This window comes from Passer domesticus, chromosome 8, assembly GCF_036417665.1.
Source record: "Passer domesticus isolate bPasDom1 chromosome 8, bPasDom1.hap1, whole genome shotgun sequence".
Taxonomy (NCBI): Eukaryota; Metazoa; Chordata; class Aves; order Passeriformes; family Passeridae; genus Passer; species Passer domesticus.
The window spans coordinates 664,071-685,016 of NC_087481.1; the positions used below are offsets into that span (position 1 = coordinate 664,071).

Below are 20,946 nucleotides of genomic sequence, written 5' to 3' on the forward strand. Positions count from 1 at the left end.
TCAGCCTGGCACACAGAGGCAGCTGATGGTGCCCCCTGCACTCACCCCCTCCCACACAGGCTCTGCGGGGCATGGAGGGGGCTCAGAGGTGCCTGCCTTGTGCCAGGGCTGCCAGAGGGGCTTGGGGCTGCCCTGGATCCTCCTGGGGGAGTTCCCTGAGGCTCAGACCAGGCAGTGCCCAGACTCCTTTCCCTGGGCCTGCTGTGTCCCTGGGCTGCAGAGCTCTCCTGGCTCACAGCAGACATTCAGTCCTTGGTCTCGGGGTGACCCCAGCCTGGCCAGGCCTGTGCCCAGTGAGCTCCACTCCCTGCTGCTCCCTGGCACACACTGTCCCTGCAGGTCCCCTGTGTTCTCCTGGCAGCTCCCAAGGCCCTCCAGACAAACCTTCCCCTGCCATCAGCCCTGGCACAAGCTGCAGAGCCCCAGGAAGGTTCAGCACAGACCATTCCCCATCTGATGGGCACTGGCCACCCACAAGCAAAACCTGACCCAGACCTGAGTCCCCGGACGGCCCCAGTGAGACCCTGATCTCATCCCACTGAGCCCTGGGAGAACAAGGAACACAAGGAGCCTCTTGAGAGTCCTGAGAGTGACTCTGGAGGGGAGCAAAGCCTTCCTGCCCTGTGCTCAGGAGATGCCCTTTGCTGGTGGAGCTGCTGTGCTGGAGCCCAGCTGTGTCCCAGCAGTGCCCATGGCCTGTCCCTGCCTGAGGGCACAGCACGGACACGCAGCAGGACAGTGACCAAGCTGCCAGAGCACTCCAGCCTTGCCCTCACAGCAGGGCTGGGAAGGGGAGTGTGGAGTTGGGCAGAGCAGATGTGGAAAGAGGCAGGGCCATCGTCCCTGGCCATGCTGCTGTGCTGGGAGCCCCTTCCCTCCACCTCTGCTCATAGGCACTGCCCCTGCAGAGCCAGAGAAGGGCTGAGGAAATGCCTTGGAGACACAGCTCAGGACAGCCACTGGTTTTTATTCAAATGCACAGGGAACAAGCCTCCTGAAAGTCTTTGTGTTACAAAAGAAAAGTAGATGTTCATGGAGAAATACTCAGAGTAGTACTACAATATTGTATAAAAAAAAAATTAAACACAGGAAAAAAGAATAAAAAAAGGTCCCAATGAAAAAATTGACAAATAAAAAAATAAAGGCCAAGATTGTAAGGAGTGACATTCTGAATGTTCTGGAGCAGAAAAGACGGACTTTATTGTCCCTGAAAAGATATGGTCATCATTTTCTGCAGGGCATCCTGGAGCTCCTGGTTCCTCAGGCTGTAGATGAGGGGGTTCAGTGCTGGAGTCACCACTGAGTACAGAACAGAGACTGAGAGATCCAGGGATGGGGAGGAGATGGAGGGGGGTTTCAGGTGAGCAAATGCTGCAGTGCTGATAAACAGAGAGACCACAGCCAGGTGAGGGAGGCAGGTGGAAAAGGCTTTGTGCCGTCCCTGTTCAGAGGGGATCCTCAGCACAGCCTTGAAGATCTGCATATAGGAGAAAACAATGAACACAAAACAGCCAATTGCTAAGGAGACTGAAAACACAATGAGCCCAAGTTCCCTGAGATAGGATTTGGAGCAGGAGAGCTTGAGGATCTGGGGGACTTCACAGAAGAACTGGCCCAGGGCATTGCCATGGCACAGGGGCAGGGAAAATGTATTGGCTGTGTGCAGCAGTGAATAGAGAAAGGCACTGGCCCAGGCAGCTGCTGCCATGTGGGCACAAGCTCTGCTGCCCAGGAGGGTCCCGTAGTGCAGGGGTTTGCAGATGGACACGTAGCGGTCGTAGCACATGATGGTCAGGAGGGAAAGCTCTGCTGAGATGAAGAACAGAAAGAAAAAGAGCTGAGCAACACATCCTGTGTAGGAGATGTTCCTGGTGTGCCAGAGGGAATTGTGCATGGCTTTGGGGACAGTGGTGCAGATGGAGCCCAGGTCGCTGAGGGCCAGGTTGAGCAGGAAGAAGAACATGGGCGTGTGCAGGTGGTGGCCGCAGGCTACGGCGCTGATGATGAGGCCGTTGCCCAGGAGGGCAGCCAGGGAGATGCCCAGCAAGAGGCAGAAGTGCAGGAGCTGCAGCTGCCGTGTGTCTGCCAATGCCAGCAGCAGGAAGTGGCTGATGGAGCTGCTGTTGGACATTTGCTGGTGCTGCACATGGGGACCTGTTCATGGAGAAAGGACAGTGCCAAGTCAGGAGAGGCTGCTCCGAGCCAGTCCTGGACCATCCCCTTTAGCCTGTCCTGCTGGGACTCACACACCCTTGTTCCTGCTCAGGGAAAACCTTCCCCCACGTCCCTGCCTGAGCTCCAGTTGTGCTGGCTGAGTGTGCCAGGAACAGCCAGGGCTGTGTGTGGGGGCTCTGGAGGAGCCTTCCCTGCCCCACTGCCCTCAGTTTGTGGCCATGTGGCAGATGGACAAGGCTGGATATTCAGGATTTATCAGGGAAATCTCTCCTAATGCAGAAAGGCTTGGTTGCATCTGCGATCACAGTTATAAAGGAAATAGATATCAGGAGTTGCTATAAGGAATTGTTTTCCTACCCACACATGATTCCTGGCTCTCTGAGGTCAGAAATCCCCAGCATTTCTGTTGCACTCAGAGTTTGCCACTGAGGGATGGGAGAGGCTGAGGGAAGGTGAGGGGCTGGATGGGCTTGTTCCCAACTGCCCTGGCTTTGCACCTTTGGCTGCAATCAGAGCACAGTCACAATCCTGGGTCAGCCTGGGATAAACCAGACCCTGCCCAGAGCAGAGGGATCTCTGAATGTTTCAGCCTCCCTAAACATCTCTGGGCAAGGTCTCAGCACCCCCTTGTGCCAAGGACACTCACGGCTCCCTTGGCAAACCCAGCAGCATTTCCTCAGCTGTGGCAGCTCTGCCCTTCCCCATGGGACATTCAGGGAACTGCCAGAGGCTCTGGCACAGATTTGCACCCAGGAGGGCAGCTCAGAGCTTGGAAAGGCACAGCAAGGAGATCCCTGGCTGTGCCCATGATGGGATCTCAGGGAGGGGGCTCAGCTCATTCCCCTTTCCCATGGACTGCTTTGCCCACAGCCCCACAGGTCCCAGGGAAGCTTGGACACCCCATTCCCATGGACAGCCCTGTCTAGCAGGAATGCCAAGGGCAGTGCCTGACTCAGCTGCTGCAAATGCCAGAGCCTCCCTGAGAGCAGCAGATAACAGTGACAATATCAGGGCAAGGCAGAAACAAGAGAAGATGTTGTGGTGCTGTGCCTGAGAGGGCAGGGCAGAGACAGCCAGGCACTCAGGACAGTGCTCCCTGTGCCCAGCTGTGCCCGGCACCTCCCACACACCAACAGTGCCCTCCTGCCCCAGCACTGCTCTGTTCAGCCCCCTCTCCTTCCCTGAGCATCTCCCTGGGCTTGGACATTCCCTCCTGAGAGGAGCCTTGTCCCTGCCAGCGCTCACAGAGCCCATCCCACCCTGTGTGCCCTGGCCCCGGCCCTACAGAAACCTGCCTGTGTGCAGGGTCCTGGCTGGGGCAGGCTGTGTGTGCAGGTGGGCAAGGGCAGCTCAGGAGAGCCCTGCTGGGCCCTGCAGAGGTGATGCTGCTGCTGTCCAGGGCTGAGGGCCGTTTGGGAGGCTCCCAGCAGAGAGACTGACCTGCCAAAGTTACAGTTCCGGAGTCTCTGTAAATGTTCAAACACTGCTTTGATGATCCTGTGTGTCCCATTCAACTCAGAATGTTTTGTGATTCTGGGATTACAATTCCTGGTCTCCTTCTCTCATTCCCCTGTTGTCTCTAATCAGAAGAGAAAAAAAACTCTTGCAAAGGTGTTTAGAACAGTAAAGGAAAAAAACAGACATTTATTGGAAGATTTCAGGTGTCCAAGTGGGGATTGGGCACAACTGATTTCAACAGTTCATTAAGGTGGATTAATTAGGATGTTTAACAGAAACATCCAATAGGAGATTCTGTTTCCCCAGTTACACACAGTTGCTCAACTCATAGGAGTTGGTCCAAGGGTTTCTTTGCCATCACTTTTTGTTGTGACTGCTCACATTCTGGTCAAAAACCAAAATGTTCTTCTAGTAGGTCCTCTTCCTGATAATAAGACTATACAGTATCAGGAATGTATTTATACAGTCAGCTTATTGTTCTAAATTCTAGGAGAAAGGTAAGGAAATGTACTAGAGTTAATTATGGATTATAGTTAAAGAAGTATGTAATAGTTGTTTAATTGACTTAATAAAGAGTTCAATAAAGTTATGTAAGGATTATAATTTTAAAACTATATAATAGTAATTTTCAGAGCTATGAATATATGAAAATGTATCAAAATAAAAAATATTTTTGTCCTTACCCCAACTTTCCCATCCTTCTCCAAGCAGGAAAAGGAAAGCTCCTGAGCTTTCCAGCAACGTCAGGCTTACCTTCCTTGGGCAGTGTCCCCCGGAGCTGTGCCCAGGCTGCTCTGGAGCTGGGAGCAGCCCTGCCCCACCCAGCCCCTCTCAGCAGCAGCACCTGCCCTGCTCAGGGTGGCTCCTTCCCCCCACAGCTTCTCCCCAGTGCTGGGAGCAGCTCCCCGGGCCAGCTGAGAGCTGTCCCTGGCAGGCAGCAGAGTCCCTGCCCCAGCACAGCGCCCTGGGCTGCAGGAGCCTGCTCTGCAAGACAGCCCTGGGCACCCCTGGCTGCTCTGCACAAGAGAAAATCAGAGAATGTACTCACAGAGTCTGCAGGCATTGGGATGTTTCAGCTTTAGGAGATCACTCCAGGAGCTGCAGCTGCATTGTCCTGCAGCCAGAGGTTCCTGTGCCAAGGGCTGGCAGTGATTCTGCCCCAGGCACTTCTCAGCACCTTCCCAGCCCTGACTGATTGAAGCTCTCTGGGCTGTGCCTGGGGAGGCTGCAGGCAGTGCCCCAGCCCTGCTGGGCTTGCAGAAGAGCTGCTCATCAAGAGAAATGTGCTTTTGAAGCTCTTCTTGGTTGCCAGGAGCTGTCTCTGTGCCAGGAGCCCAGCCTAGCTCAGCAGCACAGACACAGCAGCAGGACTTTAATGACCCTCTGGGGCTTTGTGCTCAGGCCCTGAACATCAGTCCCTGAGAGGCAGCTGAAGAAACCTCTCCAGAACTCCAAGTCAGAATCACACTCCAAAGTTTCTTGGACTTTTAATGGGTCCCACTGAGGGACACAACTGAGAAAGTGTCCCCAGGCCCCAGGCAGAGCAGAGAACTGGAGGCACTGATGACAGGTGGGGACAAAGAGAAGCCAAGTCTTGGTGCCCTGGGGCACAGCAGCAGGGTCTGTGCCACCAAGGGCTGGGAGGAGACACCTTGTCCTGAGGCCCTGGGGCCTCCTGGCACAGCCCCAGCCAGGCTGGGCACTGTCAGCCCCTTGTCCTGCCCTCAGCATCCCCCCCTAGCCCACATCCCAGTGGCCTCAAGGATCTGCTGGAAGAAGTCCCTGGGGAGCCTTGCTCAGCAATGGCTGTGGGGGCTCCTGAATGCTTCCAGGGACTGCAGGTTTTTCAAAGGACTTTGGGTTTTGCTTTTGCCTTGGACTCTCTGAGAGATTTGTGCAATCATGGCCTCCAATTATCTGCTGTAATTAGTCCCTGGAGAGGCTTTGTCAGTAACAACACTCAGTGGGGCTCATTAATGCTTCAAGATACTTTAGTTATTTTAAGGTACTTGGTGTTTCCCTTTTGATACAGACTCTGGGAGAGGTTTGTGCAAGCATGGTCCCAATTATTTGCTTTAACAAGTCCATTGAAAGCTCTGTATGGACACTCAGCGGGTCTCATTAATACTTTGAGATACTCAAGGTTTTTAAGGGTACTTTTGAATTTCCTTTCTCACACTGAGTCTCTGAGAGGTTTTTTGTGCCATCCTGGCTTCCAATTCTCTCCTCCAAGGAGTCCATGAGGAGCCTGTGTTGGGGGTGGACCTCAGTAAGACCCATTCATGCTTTGAGACACTTCGGATTTTTTGTCTGACTTTGACTCCTGGAAAGGTTTGTGCAATCTCCTCTCAGGCCCTGAGGTTCCAGGCCTCAGCTCCAAATGCACCATGGGGCTCATTAGGAACAGGAAAGTCCTGGCCAACCATGGCTCTGCCTTGATTTCCCTCTGCTCTGGGGCAGTTCATTAAGTGGTTCTTTTTGTCGAATTATGGAGAAATATTTTAAAAACTTCCATAAAATCCAAATTGCTATTTTAATAGGTGCATTTTTCTCTTTACAGAAGAGGTGATTGCAGCATTCACTGATTGAAATTGATCCTGGGTCTCTTGTGAGATTGACTGGCCTGCTCAGAGAAGCCGTGCCTTGAGCTCTGACGCAGCGTGGACAACCTTGCTCCACATTCCCCAAGCCCATCCTGTCACTCCTCAGTCACCTGGGACCTGCTTTGCTCAGAGAACTGGCTGCACACAGCCAAAGAGGGGTCATCTTCTATTGTATTTTGAAGCAATCTAAAACTCCTGAGTTTCCCCATTGAAAACAGACATCCTCCACAAGTGTGTGCCAAGCCCAAGCTGCCACCAAGGAGGTTCCCCCTTCCCTAAGGCAGAACCCTGCAAGGAATATTTTAGACACACAGGAAGTTCTGCAATAAACACAAATCCAGAGTTTGTTCAGGGCAGAATTAGACCAATTCCTGACGGACAGACCAGCTTTGAACTCCTTGCAGCTGAAAGCTCCGAGTTGGGAGGTGTGGGAGAGACCCAAGAGTGAGGGAAGGGAAATGCAGAGCACCCAGCAAGTGCTTCTGTGCAGACAGGCTGTGGGGAAGGGCACTGCAGACCTGCCCTGGGCCAGCTGGGAGGGTGGATCATCATCCCAGTCTGCACTGGGCCATTACAAGACACTGTTGGATGGACACTGCACCGACCCCAGTGCGCCAGCCCATTGCTCAGGGCTGGTGTCACTGCCCAGAGCCAGAGGGGATCCCTGGCTGGGGGTTTGTGCCATGGCCACCTGCCCTGTGCCGCGCTGGCCGCTCAGGCACCAGGAACCAGCAGCAAAGGGCACTGCCAGGGCCAAAGGCCAGGTCAGCCAGACAGAAAGGGGCAGTGCTGGCACTGTTTCCATGGCAGCCCTCACTGGTGGTGACACCTGGGTCACCTGTCCTGGCAGCTGCCATGGAAAGCCCTGGCAGGGACTGAGGGCACAGACACTGGCACTGAGACACGGCTGGGCCGGGTGCTGAGCACAGGGCTGAGCACGCAGAGATGGTTTTGTTCTTGCTGAGCTGCAACAGAGCCAAGGCCTGTCCTGCCCCTCCTCCAGCCACCCTGGGCAGGGGCTGGGCTGTGGGGGAGCTTGGCAGGGGACACAGCCAGGACAGGTGACCCCAACTGACCCTGGGGATTCCCCAGACCACAGGACATCATGCTCAGTGTATGAAGTGGGGGGAACAAGGAACACGGGGGGAATGTTGGAGTGGGGGTTTTTGCCTTCCCAGGTAACTCTTAGGCAAGAGGGGGCCCTGTTTCACCAGCGGGCAGTGTCAGTACCAAAGACACAGACACCAACTTAAGGAATCCTGTAATTTATATAATGCACAGCTGCAAAGAATTACAAAAGGATAAGCTTAGCAAAGCACATAATCATTAGCAAAGAATTACAAAAGAAGCTCAGCAATCCATCCAGTCATTACTAACAAAGATTGCCTGCAGTGATTAAAGAAAGGTCCATCACCAGTTACCCTCAGACTTTACCATCACCCAGATCCACACATCAGCTGGGGAAGCCAAGGACTGCAGAGCCACTCCCAGACACTGGGAATTCCTGCAGGTGCCTCCACCTTTGCAGGCAAGGAGCCTCCAAGCCCACTGTGAGAGGACACAGCTTTTACACTGTTAAACAAACAAACTGACATCACTGCTAGTGTGGGAACATCTGGTTTAATTCTCCTGATTGGTTTCTCCCAAAGCCTGGCCAGGGCCCCAGGAGGAATCAAGGGAGTTGATTTTGATCCTTCAGCCCCAAACAAGGCCAGAGGAGGCCTTGTCTGGTTTCTGAATACAGAAATAGAAATCCATGTCTTATCAAGGAACACATTCACTGTTCATAATGCTTTGTTAGGGAGTGGATACAAATATAACATTTGGTTGGAAGGTTCATCTAGAGATGAACTTTGCCTCCAGGCCTGTTCAGGCCTTGCTACTTGGATGGGCCCTGAGACCTACAATGAACTACAAGCTTCATAACCATTCTTTCAATAGCACAGTTTAGGTTTAGATATTAGGCATAAAGGCATCTCCCCTTGTGCTTCAATTAAGTGTTGTTAAATTTCATTACTCAGAGCTATTCACATTCCTTTTCAAACATGCCTAAAGAGTTGCTACTATTCTCTCTTCTATATCAAATGCCTCTCTTTTCTTGAGACTGTCTCTTTTAAGACAAGTCTCAATATTCCACTTCCCATCACAAAGTGTCACAACAACTCGAACATAGAATGTCAGAGTGCACACCAAGTGCACACACTGCAATGATGACAGACACTGCCACAAATGCATTTCACAGCAGCCTCCTTTGGTAGCCATGAAGCCAATCCCACCAAGAAGAATTTTCTTCTTTCTGCCACTCTTCTCCTGCTCCTTCTCTCAAGGTGATTGCTGACTGTTGGCCTTCAAACCCATCACTGACAGCAGTGCAACATTCCTGTGCCATGAAAGCCCAGGCTCCTCCTTGGCCAGCAAGCAGATAATCCAAGGCCATGTGGTTCTGTGGAGTCCCCATTTGTGTTTGTTGGAGCCCATAGGATGTGCTACTGGACGTTTTAACAGCATCATTTGCTACTTCCAATAATCCTTTCAGCTTATTCATGTCAACTCCACAGGACAGGGCAGCACACATGGGGCACAGGATGAACCAGAATATTTTGCTTTCTGAAACCCAAGGCACTCCTTGGGAGGAAAATGTTCTCTGGGCTCCAGGTCTTCCTTGTGGTTGTTGCTGAAAGACCCTAAATGGTGGCCCTGCAGCCAGGAGTGGTGTAACACTTACACAGAACCAGCTCCAGCAGCCCAAGTTCTACTGACATTGGGAGTGATGGTAAAGCACAGAAATCCTCTCACACTGTGGCCTCTGTAACTAGAACAGGCTTCGGTTCTCCTGAAGGGAAATCTTAGTGAGTTCTGTCAAACGGATCATTGTATTCCTGTGTTTTCTTGAACTGTCCCTTCATTGACAGTTACGAGTCAGAGCCCATGGACTGAGTTCTGGCCACCCCACAGGGTGGGCCCTCCAAGGGAACCCCATTCCTCCCAACTTCAGCTGAGAACATACCCAGCAATTACTGACATGGAGTACTTTGGCTACCCTGATCTTGAAATTTGCAGAACTAATCATTAAATTTTGATGACTAATCCCTTGGTGAAACACTGGAGGTGTTTGTGGCAAACAAAGATTCTGGCTGACTATCAAGGTACAACTTACAGACATCAATAGTACTTTAGTGACACTGTTCTTCATTCTTTTTTCTCAATCTCATTTGCTCATTTGAGTTAGGAACAGTAATTCTGTTGTCCATGGAGCTGGAGCCTTTTTAACTCCAGAACAATGGCTCCAAGGTCCTTTGCTGTTCAGCTTTACCATGTTGTCTGTGGCTAACAAGGCTTAGTGGGGCCCTTTCTCCTTTGGCTGGAAGGGGGCTGGGTCCCAGTCCCTGAGGGCACCCAGGCTCCTGGTTGGAATTTGTGTGCAAGTCCCTCAGTGTCACAGCAGCCTTCTCAGTGAGCCCTGTGGATCAGAGCATTTTCCAAAGGGGCCATTGGGGCAAACAGGGAGATTAGGTCTGGCAGGATGTGTAAAACAGTATCCTGTAATATCTATTTGTTCTCACACAGAATACTTGGCTGCAGGGACATATTCCCATTGTTCCTGCTCAGGTTTCAAGATTCAATGCTGTCTTTCCCCAGAGCTGTTCCTTCAGCTGCCTCAGGAGGGCCTTTTGGCCTCCGGGCCCACACTCTGGCTCCTTTATTAGGACTGCTGGATCCAAACCCTTTATCTCCACAAATGGTAATGACTGGAGGTGGATCTCCATTTTTCACAATCGTGCTTAAAATTGCAACATTAATAATTGTGCTACCCTGTCATGGGCTTGACTAATCCAATCTTATTGACAATTGTTTAACAGAATTACTGTAATTTCTCCTTTATATTCTACATCAATTCCTCCTTTCCTCCTGCCATGACATGAACACTTTTCAAGGCCAAGCTCCAAGCGAGCAGTTACCAAACCAAAGTGTCCTGGAGGAATCTGAATTCCTGTCTCAGTATTGATAGCTCTCATTTGCTTCTGATGTATCCTAATTAATTCCAATGCATGAAGGTCCAGCCCTGCAGCCTTTGGGCTGGCCCTGCCAGGGGCCATCACACCCAGAGCAATTTCCCAGGCAGTCCAAGCCTCACTGCCCATGGTTGTAGGTGCAAATTGGGTGCAGCCGTGCACACCCAGGGGTTTCCATTTCCCCAGTGGGCCATTGTTAAGGGTATGGAGCACATCTGGGAGATGGGTTCTCCATGGGGACAGGTTCCCATCTCCTCATTTGTTCAACTGCTCTTTTAACAACCCCTTCACCCGTTCCACCAATCCTGCAGCTTGAGGATAGTCTGGTACATGAAAAACCCTGCAGTCTTAATCACGGTATTTTTCACAGTAACAGACAAAGCACTCTGCATCACAGTATCAGCAAACCCTGTAAAAATAGACAATTTCATCCCCTCCTCCTTTTTTCATTGTATACAATCTCACAAAGTTTACCTCTGACATTAGGGTCCTGGCCAATCCTTTTCTGTAGAGTGTTTAGTGTTACATCCCTGAGCAGCCAAAGCTACCAAATTAGGATTGTCAGCACTATTTCACATTATTACTATTTTATACATTGATATAGATATTGATATAGAAATATAGATATAGCTAGATAGGTATAGACATACATATAAAATATATATATATCAATATATATATTAAGGTCTTATTATACTATAAATATGTACATAGTTATTTATGATATTAATATTTCACTTGCACAAATGCATCCGAGCTCAAGATTAAAACCTTCTTCTGTTGCTCCATGTGGGAGCATTCCAACAAGAATTGCTCCTTCTGAAGGTGCTATTTCCAATGTACTGTTAACTAATTCATCTTTGTCTGTCCAAGCCCACAAGTTCTTTCCCTTTTCTGTATGCAATTTTTGGATACATTTTAAGACATCCAGGAGTTCAGATTCTTTTAACCAACTGCCCCACTGCTCACACAGTGCTGCGACCTCAGCCCACTCCAGAGCCAGCCAACTCCAGGGAAGGGCTTCCCATCTGGGAATTTCTCATGGCACTGATTCCTCACATTTACATTTAACAAGAGTCATTTTGCTGTGATCTGGCCAGACTCTGCCAGTTTTCTTTTACCAGTGGGCAGGATCAGCACCAAAGACACAGACTCCAACTGAAGGAATCAGTGTCATTTACTGCAGCTCAAAGCAGCAAAGAATCACAAAAGGAGCAGCTCAGCAATGTACCCAACCATCAGCACCAATGATTGCAGCAGTGATTAAGAAAGATCTAGCATCATTTACCCTCAGGCTTCACCATCCCCCAGATCCACACAGCAGCTGGGGGAAGCTGTCCCAGCCAAGGGCTGCAGAGCCACTCCTGGACACTGGGAATTCCTGCAGCTGCCTCCAGCCACAGGTGAGGCTCCAACCTCGCTGTGAGAGGGCCCAGCTCTGACAGTGCTGGATGAACAAACTGACAGCACTTCTAGTGCGGGAACATCTGGTTTCAGCCTCCTCTTGGGTCCCTCCCAAAGCCTGGCCAGGGCCTCAGGAGGAACCAAGGGAGGTGACTTTGATCCTTCAGCCCCAAACAAGGCCAGATGTCAGATTTCATGGCCTTGTCTGGCTTGCAAATACAGAAAGATCAATACATGTGTCACTAATGAGTGGCTACACCTATCACAGTGCTAATGACCATGCATATTTCATCAGTGAGCAGATACAAAGATAACCTTTGGTTGGAAGGTTCATCCAGAGGCCACCTTTGGCTCAGGGCCTGCTGTTCAGGCCTCACTCAGGGCTGTTGTCCAGGCCTTGGCACCTCAGGGACGTGGTTTAGTGCTGGGCTTGACACTGCTGTGTGACCGGCTCGACTGGGTGAGCTCAGAGGTCTTTTCCAACAGAAAGGATTCTGTGATTCTATCTGCTGAATTCAGCTAGGTCCATGTTAGCAGCACTCATTTGCTCAGAAAGTCTCCTCTTGCTCAGCTCTTGTGGCCTGAGGCTTCAGCTCCTTCAGCTCCTGGTGCTAAGCTGCTCATGCTGAACGAGACGACTTGGAGAGAAGAACACATTTCATCCAATTCCTTCTGGGACACGCAGAGTGGAGAGTGTGGAAACAGGAGCATTGTTTGCTGTGGCCTCCTCTCTGCCCTTCAAGCCTTTCAGCACTTTGAACCAGCCAGGAGCTTTCTCCAAGAGTGCAATGGAGCAGCTGTTCCTGCTCTCATGTCTTGACTCTCTCCAGTCTCTGACCTTGCCTGGTTTTGTCCCTCTTGCTGTGCCCTCTCTTCCCCCAGGGCTCAATGGCTGCTGCCCAGGACTGTGGGACTGGCTCAGATCCAGTTGTTGAGACCCTCCTTGCTGTGGCCTTGGACCTGCCTGGGCACAGCAGCCTCTTCCATCTGGAAGCTCCCCATGGACAGGGAGTCCCCAGCTCCGTTCCTTGCACAACCTCCAGGAGCCCAGGGCTGCCATCTCAAGTCCCTGCTGGCACTGGGGCCTCCCAGGTGCCTCAGGCTGCTGTGACACTGCTGCACACAGGAGGGAAGAGTGGCAGGGGCTGTGCTGAAATGTCACTATAGGACACAAGACAACACGATGCAGAGACGCTGTTGCTCTCAAGGCAGGAAAGAGGGCAAGTTTATTTTTTCAATCCAACATTTATAGATTTCAAAATATGACAGTGGATTGGAGGGTGAAAGTGCCACCTCTCCAAGGACAAACATACAGTCCATCATGTTTCTCCTCCTCCATAAAAGAATGCAAAACAATAAGTTGTTTACAGAAAGTGTGTGAGAAAGTTTGGTACGAGAATGCAAACATCAGAACACTTAGAAAATCTTAAAAAGTCAAGGCGACATTGAAAGTCTCCATGTGCTGCTGCTGCTGCTGCTGCTGCTGCTGCTGCTGTGGGGCTATTTGTCCAGCCCTGGCCCAGAGTCAGGGATCAGATCCAGGCCCTGCTGCTGCTCCCTCGGGATCAGTCCCAGTTTGGGTGTTGCTGTCAGGGCCAGCAGGAGTGGTGGCTGGAGCAGCAGGTGCTGACAGTGCCCCAAGCCCTGGGGCTGGAGGGGTCCCTGGACTGGGCTGGGAGGGAGCTGCCCCTTGTTCTCCCTCTGCCCCAATCAAAGCTGGGCCAGGCACAAGTGGGGCAGCACAGCCAACAGGGAGCCTGTGAGTCTCTTCCAGCCCTGGCTGCTCAGAGTTTGGGCCTTGGAGCCTCAGGTGGCCAAAGGCAGCTGCTCCTGGTCCCTCTGTGTGCCCCTGTGTTCAGCAGTGCTGCTCCATTAGTCTGTGCCCAGCAGTGGGGAAAAGCCTCAGCCCTGCAGGGCCAGGAGCTGCCGGGCTCTGCCTGAGCAGCTCAGCCAGCAGGAAGGGAGCTGCTCCACATGGGAACCAGGAGCAAAGGGCTGCAGCACCTCGTGCTGGGGCAGAGCCCAAATTCTGAGAGGGAATAACAGAGTTATTCGTGTGCATTGGTGCATCAGCACTGCAGGTGCTGTGCCTGCAAACACAGGGTTCAAGATGTGCAAAAGAATTCTGCAGCTCTTGACTGGATCAGGATGTCAGCAGTGCTGAACTCCAGCACAGTCCAAATGAAACACTTCACACCTCTGCTCATATCTGCTAGATTTTTTTCTTCAGGGTATCCAGAGAAAAGAAAACAGAGGAGGAGCTTACATTTTCATTGTTTATCAGAAATGTTTCTCATTTTGCTGTACATTCCTTTTGTAGGACGAGTTCTCTGTTAAAAACACTGGACAAAAAAGAAAAGAAAAAATATGAAAGATAAAAACAAAAAACAAATGTGTAGTGAAAATCTTCAGTAATTTTGGATTAAGAGGTAACTGATCTTTCTAAGAGGAGAAATCAGTTACTCTGTAAATGTTCTGATGGCATGGATTCATCTTACTGACCTCAGCATCCCTTTTTTAAAACATTCAGGGTTTTGTTTGCAATATTATGTTATTCTAAATTGTGATTGAATCAATAGGAAATTGAAAGATCTACCATGCATTTATGCATTACTGTGTCTTGTATGTAAAAATATTGCAGTTTGAAATTTGGATTTAAAGTATTGCAAATGAAAGTTATAAATCCCAATAGATTGTCTGACAGCAGCTTTTCCTAGAGGATGTGCAGCACTCCAAGGACTTCATCAGTGGGGTTGGGGGTACTTGGACCTTTGTCATGTGCCACTCTGAGAATGTCATGGAATGGAACTTCGCCTGCCACCAGCCCAGGTCACCCTCTGCCACCAAAGCTCCTTGGACCTTGTGCTCCCAGGCAGGCACAAAGTGTTTCTGCTGCTCCCCCTTTTGCACAAACCCACAGAGAGCTGGGATTTTTCCAAGTCTCATGTCTGCATTGGGCCATATTCCTAAAGAAGCAGCAGCCCATCCCGATGAATATGGCAAGTTATATGGATGGTTGTGAGCTCCACTTCCTGCCTAGAAATCCTGAAACTGCTTCTGAATGCTGCTCCTTCAGCTCTTGGACACCTTCTCACACAGAGCTGGGGAAAAAAATCCCCTGGTCTCTGGCTAAAGAGTGAGTTATGCCAAAGTTAGAGTTCTGTGCGAAGTCTCTATCCACTCCTATCCTATTAATATACCAATATGTGGGGGTATGCATGGATGTGTCTTGTACAAAAAGGAAGGAGTGTGCAAGCAACGTGACTGACACTTTCACTGTCCATGTTCATCCCATACCCATGGGTACAGAGATATTATGGAAACTCCGGCACACACAGACCCTTCTGTCCCTGGATACAGAGACATCCAAGAGCCCCTGGCACACACAGAGCCTTCTGTCCCTGGGTACAGAGACATCCAAGAGCCCCTGGCACACACAGAGCCTTCTGTCCATGGATTCAGAGACATCCAAGAGCCCTGGCACACACAGATCCTTCTGTCCATGGATACAGATACATCCAGGAGCCCCTGGCACACACAGACCCTTCTGTCTCTGGAGGATGGAGCTTGGTGGGTGGGGGCGGTTGGTGGGCAGCAAGTCCCGGACAGCAGGCCAGACCCGGCTCCAGCCCTGCCAGGCCCTGCCAAGGCTCAGTGCAGGATCCTCTGGAATGGGAAAGCCCTTCAGCCTTGTCTCTGCCCAGAGGGACAGTGCTGGCCTGGTAGCACAGGTTGTTTTCCCCTCAGGCTGCAGGAGATGAGAACACAACACTTGCCAGCACTGAGTGCGAGGCACAGCTCCGGGTGCTCCCCATGAACCTCAGCTCTGGGAGCACTGTCTGCCCCAAGCTCCAGGGGCTGCAGTGGGAGCCCGGCTGGGCTCTGCCCTGGGGCCATCCTGCAGGGACAGCTGGAAACAGGGAGCATTCAGCTGCCACAAACAGTCAAGCCAGGGCTGCAGGGCAGCTGCTCCAGCCCGGACTGCACTGCTGTGTGCTGTGCTCTGGGGCTGGGGCTCCCCACACAGGGGACTGGACTGGAGTGCCAGAGGAGACAGAGAAGCTTCAGCTTCAGCCTCACTGAGGTGGGTGCATTGGCTGGGAAGAGTGGGGAGGCTCAAGGGGATTCACAGAGCTCATCCTGCTGCAAGGACAAGGAAAAGGGAGTGGGAACTCAGCAGTGAGGAGAGCTGAGGGCTGGAGAGTGGCTCTGAATGACACTAAAATGCCACTGGACCTCTGAGACATTGCTGCTCCTCAGCCAGTGACAGCATGAGTCCCTAAACCTGGGGCTCAGCCCTCTTGTGGTCAGGGGCAACAAGGAAGGCCAGCAAGTGATGGAGACAGCAACGGGCTGGGAATTCACTGGGGGAAAAAAGGGAGCAGTTGAGAAGTAAAAGGCAGGTGGGGGAGAGACCTGTTCAGAGAAGGGCTGAGCTACATCTTGAGCAAGCTGAAAAATGTCATTTGGAGTCATCCCAGATTGATTTGATTTCAGAAGGTATTGAACAAGTTTAATTTTTGGGAGGTGTCACTCTGCAAACTTGAGCTGTGTTGCCAAAATGCTCAAGCAAGTCTGTGCTGCAGGTGACACCATTTCTTCTTTGGCTGATTCCGGCCCGGTGCTGAGCTCCAGCAGAGCCCTGGCAGAGCCCAGAGCAGCCTCAGCATCCGCAGAGCCCGGCTGCAAGGAGAGAAAGCAGAAACTGCCCGTCAGCTGAAGGCTCCTGTCCCCTTGTCCCAGCTGCCCGTGGTGTCCAGGCCATGCTGGCTGTGCCCAGAGCAGTGCCCAGAGCTGCCCATCAGTGCTGCCTTTGGGAGCAGGGCAGGAGGGCAGGACATGTGCCCAGCCTGCAGCCAGCCATGGCACATCCACCTGCTCAGCAGCTGCCCAGAGCAGGATGCTCCTGTGCTCGCTGCCATCTCCCAAAAGCTCTGATCCCACCCTGCCAAGCAGATGGGGACCCACCTCATGCCATCCATGGCTGGAAGAAAAGCTGGTCCCAGACGATGTCCTCAGCCTGCTCCAAGGGCACGGCCCATCCACGCCACAGCTGCTCCCAAGAACTTCCTGATCCAGACTGGACCAACCAGAATGCTTCCTCTAGAAAAACAAACAACAAATTGTTGAAAATAGATTACAGACAAAAAGGGAAAAAAAGAACAAAGGTAAAAATCATATGTCTGTGAGGGGATTGAGGAAGGCCCAAGCCCTGCAAGCCAGGGAAAAACCCAGCCATGTGTGAGCAAAGCCCAGGTTTTCTCCCTTCCCCCTGCACTGTCCCCCACAATAACTGTGATCCCAAAGCAAACAAGGGCAGTGGAGCTGCCCAAGCCCTTCCTTGCCTGCACAGCAAAGCACCTGTGCACGGATTCTGGAGTCCCACCTCTGCTCCCACCATGGGGGTTTGTTTGTGTTGGGCTGGCTGCCCCAGCCCCAGCCCCAGCCCCAGCCCGGGGCACGGTGGGTGCTGGGGGCTGTTGGCAGGACCAGGAGCCCACTCCCATTTCATACCCACCCCAGCCCATCCCACGAGCCCTGCCAAAAGCAGCTGGGCAGCCGACTGAAGGATCAGCTGCATCTGCCTCAGCAAAAGGGGAACCTTTGCTTCCCAGCCAGGCTGGGCAATGCCCAAATCTGGGAGCATTTCCCCACGTGTGGACTCATCTGCAAATTCCCTGTGGAGTTTGGCTTTGAAGAAGGTGCCACAATCAAAGTGCATCACCTTCAACTGCTGGTGGCCAGGTTGAGGAAGAGGTTGTCATCCTTCATGTCATCCTTGATGTCATCCTCGCTGTCTCCTGCAGCCGCAGCCTCCCCCGGTACAGCTTCTCTGGGGGCTCCTTCTCCTTCCCTGGGGTGAGACCAGGCTTTCAGGGCTCTGCCCAGGGCCCCAGCTGTCAGGGAACCAGGACAAGCAAAACCTGCTTGGATGGCAGCCACCAGGGCTGGGCAGAGCAGCTCAGCTCCAGCACAAGGGCTGCATGTTCCCATCCCATGACCCTGGTGCAGTGACACGGGCTGGCTTTCTTTGCTTCTCATTGCCAAGGCATGTGTGCAGCTGTAACTTACCAGGGCCCTGCAGCACAGTGTGCCTGTGGCTCTCTCCCTTCTTCTAGGGCAGATGTATATCCTGCATCCAAGGATGACAGAACACCTCTTCTAATGAGGGTCTGGCCAAGGGGTGCATGGATAAACACCACCCAATCAGATTTTGGCACTCTGGGGAGAGAAACCAGAAACTGCCCGTCAGCTGGAGAAGGCTCCTGTCTGCTTTGCCCCACTATTCCCATGCCAAGGCCATGCTGGATGCGCTCAGAGCTGGGCCTGAACTTTCCCATCAATTCTTGGTTTTGGGGGAGAGCAGGACATGTGCCACCTCCTCAGCAGCTGCCAGAACGGGATGCTCCCGAGCCTGCTGCTGTCTCCCAGCACTGGTATTCCCCCTCTGCCCAGAGAAGAGGATTCACCTGGAGAGAGCCGTTGTGGCAGCGAGAGCTGGCCCCAGCTGAAGTTCCAGCCCCTCCTGAAAGGCATCTTCCCACAGACCATCTCGTGCAGCAGGATGCCCAGGGACCAGATGGTAGCTGGCTCGCCATGGTACCAGCCAAAGCGGGTCCATTCCGGGGGGCTGTATGATGGTGTTCCTGTGGAATACAGATGGAGTTCAGCAGGGGGATGCTGCTGCTCCCACAGCCTGGCCCCAGCATCCCTGGGCGTGTGGGGGCTGCATCAGTGGCACACAGGGTGACCACTGTCCTCTCACCAGCATCTGGGACTGGTGTACAAACTTGGGATTGCAAAAGAAGCCACTGGTGTGGGAAGGGGACAGTGGAAGCCCTGGCTAGGCCTGACCATGACATGCAAAGGAAATACCCACTGCGTGCTGGGGAAAAACCATGCCCTCATTCTCCCTGTCTGCATTGACCCAAACATATTATAAAGGCAAGACAAACAGGGCAAGTGGAGCAGTCCAAGCCCTTCCGCTTGCCTGCACACCAAACCAGCTGGGGCACAGGTTCTGACCTCCCTCTCTGCTACCCTCACCCACGACTGTTTTTGTCAGGCTGGCTGCCCCAGCCCAGCCCCAGTCCTGGCCACAGTGGTGGGCAAAGGCTGCCAGCAGGGCTGGAAGATGGCTCCCCACCCAGCCCTGCTCTAAAGCAACTCAGCTGCAGATTCAGTCCCCTGAGTGGCAGCAAAAGGGAGAATCCCCGCTGCCACACCCAGCTTGGGCTGTGAGATCTTGGGCCGTGAGATGCCAGGAGCAGGAGCACAGTCCTGTGTAGGCTCACCTGCAAAGTGAGTGTAGGCTGTCTCTTGCAGGTAGGTGCCACAGCCGAAGTCAATCAATTTGGCTTGCCCGGTGGCCAGGTCAACCAGGATGTTCTCTGGTTTGATGTCGCGGTGCAGGACCCCGCAGCTGGTGCAGTGCCGCACGGCCTCCAGCACCTGGCGGAACAGCTGCCACGCCACCTCCTCGCGCAGGAACCCCCGTGCCCGAATGAAATGCAGGAGGTCCTGAGACTGCTCTGGCCGCTCCAGCACCATCACAATGTCGCTGGGGAGCTCAAGCCACTCCAGCAGCTGGACGACACCGGGAAAGCCTGTGGACACCTTGTCCTGCAGCACAACCTCCAGGGGAGCGCTGGTGCCGTCGGGCTGCGGGAGGAGCACGATGCCGTCAGTGGGGCCGATGCTGGGCCAGGGCTGGGCAACCCCTCAGCCAGCCCGGGATGCTCTGCGCCCTGCGCTGGCCTCACGCCCGCTCTCCCTCGGGATGTCCCGGCGGCTCCCACCCTGCCGGGGCTCGGCTCATCCCCACCCGGCATGGCCCGGCTTCTCCCGCTGTCCCGGCTCACTCACCAGCTCGCTCCAATACCAGATGCGGTTCCGAGGCACCCTTTTGATGGCCACCTGCAAGCCAAGGGGAGCAGCGGGCTCAGCTCAACGCCCGCCCTGCCCAGCCCCATCCTCCTCCTCCTGCGCCCCCTCCTCCTCCGCCCGCCGCCGGCCCCGCCGCTCACCGGGGCGCCATCCGAGAGCCGCGTTGCTGCGAAAACGCTGCCGAATCCTCCACGCCCCAGCAGTGAGCCCAGCCGGTACCGCTCCTGCAGGGACTCCTGCGCCTTCCCTGCGGGCGGGACGCGGCTGTCAGCGCTCGGCCCGGGGCCAGCAACGGCCCCCGAGCGCCCCTCACCCGCCCCGGCCCGGCCATCCCCCGGCGTTCGCTCTTTGGAACGCGACCCGGGAGCCGCGGGGCCGGGGGCCGCGCTGCCGAGCGACGGAGCTCGGGCCGGGCAAGCCGCAGCGGAGGCGGCGGGAGCGGCGGGGCCGCGTGTGTCCTCCGCGGGCCCCGGGAGGAGCCGGGGCCGGGGCCGGGGTCGGGCTCGGGCTCGGGGCCGGGGCCGGGGCCGGGGCCAGGCGGAGCCAAAAGCCGGCGATGCCGCCCCAGGCACTGAACCCCGCCCAGCAGCGCCAGCGCCAGCACGGCCGGAGCCGGGCTGGGACCAGACCTCGGTGGGACGGCCGGGGGCGGGCACGGGGCAGCCCCGCCCGGGGCCGGGGGCGGGCCGGGGGCATGGCCCGGCCCGGCACGGGGAGAGGGAGGCGGGGAGAGGAGGGGAGACCGGGAAAGGGAGAGCGGGAGAGGTACGGGACAGCGGGGAGGGAGAGGGAGAGGGAGAGGAGAACGGAATCTAAAGTTTTTTCTCTTGCTGCTGCTGCTGCCGCTGCTGCTGCTGCCGCTGCCGCTGCTGCTGCTGCTGCTGCCGCTGCTGCAACTGAAGCTCCTGGGCCGTTTGTCCCCGTGTCCGTTTGTCCGTTGCCCGCTCGCCCCTGCCCCGAGCCCCACGTTCCCCGAGGGCAGCCCCTGAGCCTGTCCAAACACGGGAACTTTGCCGAGTTCAGCCAAGAGCCAGAGTCTGGACTCCTGCACAGTGGCTCAGGAATCCCCTCGGTCCCTGCTGTGCATTGTCCCTGCTGAGGGTCAAACACTCTCAGAGCGTGTTCCCTGATTGCAGAATTTGTACCTGACACAAACACTGCACTTACCTCTCCAACATTGCTTTCCAAGAAAAACAGGGGAAGTCAAACTCTGTGCAGGTCATGGTATCTTAAAATGTCTAAAACTTGCCAACTCGTGGATCTTAGCGGTGAGATCTGTTTGGAATTAATGGGATGGACAACTAGTGCAAGATGGAAAAGGGGAGCATAAAAATAAATAGAGAAAAACGTCTTGAATTGTTTCAATTTTCATTTAATTTCTTAAAAGCTCTTTCAGTTTTTCCAGA

General features: G+C 53.6%; 1 protein-coding gene across 1 annotated transcript; it reads right to left on the bottom strand.

Moving 5' to 3' along the window:
• Positions 1-1,123: 1,123 nt before the first annotated feature.
• Positions 1,124-20,763, bottom strand: LOC135306027 (olfactory receptor 14J1-like). Its single transcript, XM_064429592.1, has 5 exons — positions 20,708-20,763; positions 19,681-19,927; positions 19,520-19,570; positions 19,202-19,315; positions 1,124-1,930 (listed from the first exon to the last, which is right to left on the bottom strand). The coding sequence occupies exons 1-5, from the start codon at positions 20,761-20,763 to the stop codon at positions 1,199-1,201; spliced, it is 1,200 nt and encodes a 399-aa protein (XP_064285662.1). The 3' UTR covers positions 1,124-1,198.
• Positions 20,764-20,946: the final 183 nt, after the last annotated feature.

Coding starts and splice junctions, on each gene's coding strand:
- LOC135306027 (XM_064429592.1), bottom strand. CDS start 20,763: ATGACCTGCACAGAGTTTGACTTCCCCTGTTTTTCTTGGAAAGCAATG. Junction 19,316..19,519: donor TCTGGTATTGGAGCGAGCTG/GTGAGTGAGCCG, acceptor CTCCTCCCGCAG/CCCGACGGCACCAGCGCTCC. Junction 1,931..19,201: donor TCCCCAGCGACATTGTGATG/GTGCTGGAGCGG, acceptor CTGGCCCTCAGC/GACCTGGGCTCCATCTGCAC.